Raw genomic sequence first — 9,159 nt, 5'->3', positions numbered from 1 at the left:
GGTGCTAATGGCACCCACCCTGGATGCTCAGGGATCAATGTTCCCTATGCAGTACTTCACGCAGAACCCTGGGTGTGAAGGAGATCCTCAATGTCTACGTATTCCCTGAACCGATCAAGCTGCTGTCTCCCCTCAGGTAACTAAGGCTGGAGGAATTAATGGAATTAATATAATTACAGAGAGGTTCAGAAATGCCGAGAAAAAACCCCCACAAAACAAGATCAAAAGCAAGACATGCACGCTATTCATCTGTGCTAATATTTTATTAAGGGACATAAAACACTACACACAATTCTAAATTAACACTAAAGAATAAACAAGCTGCATGGGTTAAATATTGACAATCACAGTTCCCGCAAAGCTACCAGCATTGACACAAGAAAAACCCATCTCAGGAGAAAACAATGTCCATTTGCAGAGCCCACAGCGGGTGGGCTCTATGTGTGTGTGCCTGTGTGTGTCTCTGAATGGAGATGTAAGTCCATGTGGATTTGGTGGATACCAAAATTTCTGCAAGTGAAATCATAGTGGTACATTTTAGCGTGGGAATTAACCTCAGGACTCCTGTTTCCTGACTATTGGTATTTTACCAACACTTCTGCTCGATTTAGAGCTAATGGCAATGAAAATGGGGTCAAAGTTTGAGGATATTCATGATGTAACATTCATTTTGTCAATTAAAACTTCCAGTTAAAAACGGAGATATCATAAAGAGCATCCTACACAAAATTTTTTTGGACTCCGTGATTACAGAATAAATATCCTAAAACATGGTGGTGTCAAAGATGACACTTTTATTCTCTTAGTGTCCAGTGATGACAAGTGAACGTCAAGAATTCAGCAGGGCCCCAGTGTTTCTGAAGCCCAGTCACTGACCAAGGCCTGGCAAAATGCTCCTGTTGTTCTTGGCCTCTGTTTAGTAAAGAAGACAAATGGACTTAGGTTTCCACCTTTCCTAAGACTTACCCAAATTCATAAACTGGAAAAGGTCATTGTCAGAAGAAGGAATTAATTGTCTTGTCGACTCAAAATTTCCACAGACACTACTAATTCTGTAAGCAGAATAAACCATAATGGCATTTCCAAACCACGAGCCACCGCAGTGCCTTCCTCCCTGCATCTACAACTGCCAAAACCATAATGTGTAAAAAATGTGCAAGCCTACAACATACTCCAATTAAATCGAAAGTATATAATGGATATTGGTGTAGAACTACCTGAGGAACAGTTAAAATTAGGCATATAAAAACTGGATTTAAGATATAGACTTGCAGAAAAAGGAGTTTTAAAGGAATCTTTCCCAAAGCATAGAACCAGCCAGTGAATTTCTCCTGTTGTAGACCCGAGACACACCTAAGCAGAAAATGATATTCATCTAAACCTTCATAATCTTTGTATATTGGAATCATAGTAGAGAGAGATGAAGGTGTAGAAGCAAAGCAATGGATGCCACGTTCCCAAATAATTGGTTACAGCTACAAACACTCTGGCTGGTGAGGAGAACGTGTTCCTATGTGATATCTCAGCTCCTTTGGGAAAGTGATCTTCCCTGTCCTACAGGACTGACATCTGACACTCCTTGGCTCCCTTGCGGTTAGTCAAAGGAAAAGGACTTTCAAAAAGATTTCCTTTGAACATAGAAACTCTGAACAAATTCTGTTCAGAAAGGTGCAGGGACACTTAAAGAGGTTGAGAAGAATCTGAATGTGTTGGCTGTTTTCAGAGGCAAGATTAGGAGGTGGGCTGACCTGAATGTTCTCTATGAGAAAGGGACCACACCCAAATCCTGTAATCCAATCAAGCGATTCCAGTGGATTAGAGGATTTTGTGCCTTATCCCAGGGCCCAAAAGCCATAAAAGGTGGAGGTGAGGGTCACTATCTGCCATTTGGAAACTGGCTCAGTGAGAGAAGCATCCCTTTGTGACCTGAAGCTCCTGGTTGAATTTATCTTGTGGACACTGTTTCTGCCGACATGGAGGCTGCCTACCTCCACCGCTCAGAGGAGTCTCAGTTCAACGACTCTCCCAAACCCCAATCATGCTGGTCAAAGAGAGGTGGTGCTGAAGTCCACGGAGGACCCTCTCTGCCTGAGAAGACAACCCCTGCATCAAAGACACTCTCCTCCCTGACTGATCCTTTGGCTCCCGCATCAGCAGGGCGGCCTCCCACCAAGACGCCTCTGAGTTGGGAGGATCTTTCCCAGGTGGGAGCTGGGCTTCAGAACATGGGGAACACTTGCTACGTGAATGCAACCCTACAGTGTCTGACCTACACAGAGCCCCTTGCCAGCTACGTGCTGTCCCAGAAGCACGGGACAGCCTGTAGGAAGCAGATATCCTGCATGCTGTGTACTCTGCAGGCTCACATGACCCGGGTTCTCTGCCATCCTGGACGTGTGCTCCGACCCCTTCCACTCCTGCTCGCCGCCTTCCACACACACAAGCAAGAAGATGCCCATGAGTATCTCATGTTCATTCTGGATGCAATGCAGCAAGCATGCTTGCCTGAAGACAAGCCCTCAGACTCTCAGCATGCTCAGGACAGCACCCTCATCCAGCATATCTTTGGGGGGTACTTCAGGTCACATATCCAGTGTCTCCACTGCCAAGGCATTTCCAGCACTCTGGAACCTTACCTGGACATCAGGCTGGACATCGGGACTGCTCAGAGTGTCAGCCAAGCTTTGGAGCAGTTGGTGAAGCCCGAAATGCTTGAAGGTGAAAATGCCTACCATTGTAGTAAGTGTCTAGAGAAAGTGCCTGCGTCCAAGGTGTTGACTTTGCACAGTTGTGCAAAAGTCCTCATCCTGGACTTGAAACGATTCTCAGACTTCACAGGCAACAAAATGACTAAGGAGATGCAATATCCTGAGTGCCTTGACATGCAACACTCCCTGTCTGAGCAGAGGGCAGGACCCTTGGTTTATGTGCTCTATGCCGTGCTGGTGCATGCTGGGTGGAGTTGCCACAGTGGACGTTATTTCTGTTTCGTAAAGGCAGGAAATGGCCAGTGGCATAAAATGGATGATGCTAAGGTCAGCGCCTGCGTTGTGACTTGTGCCCTGCGCCAACTTACCTATGTCCTCTTTTATATGCAGAAGACCGATATGGAAAGAGACCTTGTGAGTGGGTCAGTCGAGGGAGGAATCGCATCTCCCGAGGCAGACCCCGCGGAGGTGGGTGAGGCCTCAGGAGAGAGCACAAGGGATCCCAATGTGAACCTTGCTGAGTCGGAGGAGCACGGGGAAGAGACCTCAAGGCAACAAACCACATTAGACCAGGGGAGATGCCTCCAAGAATGCAACCGACCTAAGCCTGAACTTCATGTCAGGAGAAGAGAAATTGCTCTTCCTGAGAATGCAGTCATCCTTCAGCACTCCAAATACAGACATGAGATGCCCAAGAATCATCCTCAGCAAACCATGGACCTGCTCCACACTGCAGCTGGGATGATCCCACCTCAGGTGGCCGGGGATGTGGCCAAAGTCCCGCATGTGCCAGGGAGAGCCAGACCAACCAAGAGGACGAGCAAGAAGGGACAGAGGTCTGGGGAAGCAGTGCAGGGATGTGTCTACTAACTTTATTGCACATGGGCACGCACGCGCACGCGCCCACACACACACACGGTGTCACTCACTCACCAAACCCAAACACAGTCCCACACTGGAAATATTTGGTGTTGTGTGAAATGTGTGTTCTGTATGTATGGAAGAACCATCTGTGTGGGTGTGTTCATGGGCTATGGCCTTCGACTGAAACTAGAGGACACTGACTTTTAAAGCGGGTTCATTGTCATGATCTTATATTGTAATAGTGTGGATTCATATGGGGTCTATCCTGGAACCGGCCTCTCCTTCAGCCTTGGGTAGAGTAGCGGCAACTTGCAGGTGAGAGGCAGTGAGCAGTCAGGATTGAGAGTGGATATGATGCTGAGGACCTGGATTTGAAGTATATTCGACCCTCTCGTCATGCTCCGCACTTCCCATTGCTTATCTTCTATTTATATCGAAAGAATATTTGCCTGAACAGAAGCATGCGTGGGGCCTTGCCAGCGATGTGTTTTGGTCATTGCTTGGAAATGGTAAGAAAGGAATTAAATGCTTATTTTGGGGAGATAACTGCATCCAGCCTGATTGAATCTCATTGAATGTATTATGTTCCCTTCACTATCTCCTACATTAAGACGGCAGAGAAGGAAACTGACAGGGACTCTTATTCCAAGGGGAAATGCCCAGCCTCCCACTGAACATAAGTTTCTATGAATATTTTGCTACCGTCTGCTATGTGGCACCTCCTGCCACAGAAGAAGTGGACTCTGGATTTCAGACCAGTTCAAATTCACATTTGGACCTGGGTTGATACCTCAGAAAAACAGTGCCAAGTTCACGAATCTAGCAAAATGGTTTTTGAGGTCAGGTTATAGGTGTTCTGTGTTATCATTCTATTTCTTACAGAAGTAATTAACAAATTGATTGTAGAATGAAAATTATCGCATGATAACCAAAAGCTGAGTGTGACCATAGATGTGCAGTTGTGACATCTCATCATAATGTATGTTCACTCTCTATTCAAACTTGGACATGCCACCCTTACTGGAAACTAAGGGACAATAGGAACTGTGCAGAAGAAATCACATTTTTTTGTAGATTTTCATGTAACAGAGGCAGATTAGAGATAGAAAGTGTCAAGGTTTCTTTCATGTATGGGAAATTTTTTTTTTTTACAAACACAGTTTATCCTGTCATAAAGAGTGAGGGAACCTCTGTGTATGTGTTTGCTAGAGTTTCCTAAGAAGACCTGTAGGTATCCTCGTCCTCTGAAGACTGTCATAGGGAATGAGACAGCTCATGGACTGGGAGACTTGTCTTTCACAGAAGAGGACCCTCAGGAGGAGTCTGTTGGAATAAGGATATGTCCCCCTCCTGGACTGATATGGTGAACCAGCAATTCCTCCGCTGAACTAGTTGGAAATGGTCAAGTCCACAATGTGCTACGTGGTATGCTTTTGGGCGCCTACACATATACTCCCCCCACTACACAGACACTGCAGTTTTTCGTTAGGTATATATATGGGAATCTCAAAGGGTGCTTACCAATCCAGAATGTCAAGTTTGTCTTACTGAAATACATTTTCTAAAAAATGTAGGTAAATCATCCTGGCAATTTGTACATTGGTTGTAAACAGAAGTAAACAAGTTAATCTGAAACTGTTTTACAAATGTCTGAATTTCTGATTTAGAAAAAGATCCCATCCAGAGATCTGCAAATTATACCATGTTTTCTCCTAGAAGACATTTTCTGTACTTGTTGATATTATTTTTCTGAAATTGTTATGGGGAATATTGCATCTGCTTTGTTCATTTTTGATCTAAAATGTTATTAGGCAGTTGTGTGTGTTTTTTTATTCTTAATAGAAGACTGCAACATATGATTTGGTGTGCATGCTTTTACTCCCCAGTATTTCAGATATTTGAAATAATTATTTTATTTCCAGGCTGGCTCCTCACAGAGGCTTCTTTGCCTGTTTACCCTGAGTGGAATTCCCGCAGCCACATCTAGGTCACCAGCAACCTAAATTCATAGCCTCCCTCTATGGGAATGTCTCACTCCTACTCACTGGATTAATATAGGGGAAGCGCCAGGAGCCATTTAAGAGGAAATGCAATGGGACATGGGCACATTATTCTTCAGGGTCTCTTCAGTTATGAGGGCTCTGACCAGGAAGAAGTGTGTGTGAAAAATTAGGTGGGGGGAGTAGATTTGAACCAGGAGCACACCATCTCTGGCCAAGGCTAGTAGAGACACCTGGGAGGGATGACCAGGAGATGGTTGGATAGCACATTGTGGGGACTGTGGAGGCTGGACAGTCAGCAGATGAATTCTCTGGGTAGGTGTCTGGAGGTCAATGCTCATCCTGTCCAGGTATCCATTAGTCACTTAAGGGGTTTCACTCTATATCAAGATCTATTAGTCAGGAGGACAGACCGAAGAATCTGCATAGCCTCCCACAGAACAGATTCCCCAGTCCTTTCCAGGGAACCCGGAATTGCCAATCCTGGATGCAGTTCTAGGGAGACCTCCAACCTGTTTCCAGGTGACAATGAGTTGAGTCCTGGCTCCATCAACCTTTTGCAAGATGTCAGGCTGGAAATGTTTTCACAATAGGGATCTGGGCTGAAACTGGGATTTGGGGACAGCCCCAGGCTAGATTCCATGGCGGTATGTGGAGGCTTAATCTGGGAGGCCACATTGAATCAGTGGTCTGTGAGGTTGACAACGAGGGTAGGTTCCTGGCCATGGTGGGTGGATGTAAGCTGAAGGGATTACTTGACTTCCCTTCCTGAGCTTTTGTGTTGTCCAGCAGGAGAAAACAAAGTCAGGGCTTTTCACAGGAGATATCCTAGGGGGCATGTGTGTGTCGTAACAGGTTTGAGCTCATGCAGGAGACTTGTGGAAACAGCTTCTAGGGAGATTGCCTCCTCACATGGGGAATGCATTATCCCATTACCAACTGCTCTAATAGAAGATACCACAGATGGACCACATCTTACCTCTGCCTCTCCACTGTTGGTAATCAACCACAGTAAAGGCATGGAGATAGGAACAATCCATTCCACAGTTATATTATTAAAAGTGCTCATTTTACTGGGACAAGAAACCCAACCGAGTGGTGATAAGGAGACATAAAATACATTAGCCTCCTGTTACCAGAGGGCGAGATGAGGAGGTTTCAATACAGTATTTTAGTTTCTTTAGCAGAAGCCATTGCATTCACTCTTCTGGCAGTGGACAGAGCTAATCCTGTCTTTAAAATTTTTAGTGATTGTGTGATACACAATTTGGAACCCTTATGGAAACAATACATTTTGTTGCATTCGGGATTGTTCCATTTGGAGACATCTAAGTAAACCAGTTCCATGTGGTGGCTCTAGCATGTTGGGTCTCACATGCCAGGGATCATACAGAAGCAAAGAATTGAAGGAAACATGGTACCTGAAGACTCCATAAACAAGGAAGGGAACTCAGGGAGAGAATGGAATTTTAAGAAATCCCACACAGAGTAAGAGCAAGGGAGTGAAGATACTCTGGTTCATAGACGTGAGACAGTAGTGGATAAGGAAAAGCCCCACTGTCAGGAAGGAATCCGATGCCAATTCCTTCCAATGTGGCTGCTTTGGCAGTTGAGGTGTTCTAGATAATGTCTGGTCAAGGGCCTTAGTGTCCTATGCTTCTTAACTGGAAATGAAAAATAATGTGAAACACGTTGGTCTCAGGAATGTGGGAGGCAGCTCAGCACCCAGCAGCATGGCTGCTGGGTAATCTCCTTGAGAATCTCTCTCCCTCTATTTTTCAGCCCCCACTCTCCTGCTACTCTGTGGTTTCTCTCTGGTCTCTTCTTGTCTCAATCTATCTATCATCTATCTATCTATCATCTATCTATCTATCTATCTATCTATCTATCTATCAATCTATCTATCATCTATCATCTTAAACAAGAAACAAACAATGAAACATGTTTGCATCTTTGCATCAATGTTCCCACATCCAAGTCAATTAGATCTGTGGAGTCCAGTGTTACTCAGTAATGTGGAAAAAGGCACAAGCCTACAACGTACTCCAACTGAATCAAGAGAATATAAAGGATATTGGGGTGGAATTCCCTGAGGAACAGTTAAAATGAGGCATATAAAAACTGCATTTAGGATATAGACTCTTGTAGGAAACGGAGTTCAAAGGAATGTTTCCCAAAAGCATAAAACCAGCCAGAGGATTTCTCTTGTGGTGGACCCAGGCCACACCTAGGCAGATACTGGTATTCATCAAAACCTTCATAATCTTTGTAGATTGAGATCATAGTTGAGAGAGATGGAAGTGCAGAAGCAAAGCATGGACACCATATACCCCAAATAATTGGTTACAGCCTCAAAGCCTCTGACTGGTGAGGAGAAGGCATTCCCCTGGGATACCTGAGCTCCTTTGGGAAAGAGATCTTCCCTGTTCTAGAGCACTAACGTCTAACTCTCCTTCGCTCACTTGAAGTTACTCAAGAAGAAAAAGGACATTCATAAAGGTATCCATTCAACATGGAAACTCGGATCAAATTCTGTTCAGAAAGGTGCAGGGGCTGCTGTTAGGGAGGTTGAGAAAGACCTGAAGGTGCTGTCTGTTGAGGGAGGCAAGATGAGGAGGTGGGCTGGCCTGATAGGTCTCTATGAGAAAGGGACCACTCCCAAATCCCTTAATCCAATCAAGTGATTAGTGCCGATTGGAAGCTTTTGCTCTTTATGATATTTCAGTTTTTAACTGAAAGTTAATTGACAAAAAGGATATTACATTATGAATAACCTCAAAGTGTGACCCCATTCTTATTGCTATTAGCTCTAAATTGAGCAGAAGTGCTGGCAAAATACAAATAGTTCAGGAACCATGAGTCCTGAGGTTAATTCCCAAGCTGAAATATACCAATATAATTTCACTTGCAGAAATTTTGGTATCCACCAAATCCGCATGGACCTACATCTCCATTCACACCCAGACACACACACACACAGGCACACACACAGAGTCATAGAAATCTTTCTCATGAGGGCATCATTAGCTTCCTTGCAGCTGCTGATTGGCTCAAACCCTGCTGCAGCTAAGAGGATTAGATGGATGTCTTTCAAGTGGTTGAAACGTCACGTGACCTCGGAGCAGTATAAAAGTCAGGGAGCAACGGAAGTGGCCATTCCTCACCATCCCTCTCTCCAACGAGACACACCGTCTCCTGCAGTGGAGCCTGTCCAGGACCTTTCCCAGCATCTCCTGACAGGCGTGAGGACCACAGTTGCACTTCAGGTGAGTTTTCGGACCACTGGTCCTACCTTTCCTGAGCGAATAATGGGACAGTGAGGAAATGGTGGAGGGATTGGCCCTTCCTCCATGGGTTAAGGACTCTTTCTGGTCTAACATGTTCTAAGAGCAGGGACTGAGCCAAGGCATGGCTGTGAATGCCCAGGACACCCGGAGGTTCCAATGCCAATGGAATGGGGCCTCGAGTGTCACATTGGTGTGGGGTGGTAGACGAGCAGGGACAGAAGGCCTGTAAATGTCTCAGTGGGCACTGCAGACCTAGAGAAGACACAGGATCAGGGCGCCTGCGCAGCTCCATTGTTTCAG

The 9,159-nt window shown here is 45.2% G+C and overlaps 1 protein-coding gene across 1 annotated transcript; it reads left to right on the top strand.

Moving 5' to 3' along the window:
- Positions 1–1,973: 1,973 nt before the first annotated feature.
- Positions 1,974–3,578, top strand: LOC140615302 (ubiquitin carboxyl-terminal hydrolase 17-like protein 6). The gene has a single exon (XM_072795214.1). The coding sequence runs from the start codon at positions 1,974–1,976 to the stop codon at positions 3,576–3,578; it is 1,605 nt and encodes a 534-aa protein (XP_072651315.1).
- Positions 3,579–9,159: the final 5,581 nt, after the last annotated feature.

Source organism: Canis lupus, chromosome 23 (assembly GCF_048164855.1).
Source record: "Canis lupus baileyi chromosome 23, mCanLup2.hap1, whole genome shotgun sequence".
NCBI lineage: Eukaryota > Metazoa > Chordata > Mammalia > Carnivora > Canidae > Canis > Canis lupus.
Note: the sequence above shows the minus strand (reverse complement) of the source record. Positions and strands in the feature narration are given on the sequence as shown.

Bases quoted from the DNA above. Each gene is read 5' to 3' on its own strand.
- LOC140615302 (XM_072795214.1), top strand. From the start codon at position 1,974: ATGGAGGCTGCCTACCTCCACCGCTCAGAGGAGTCTCAGTTCAACGAC.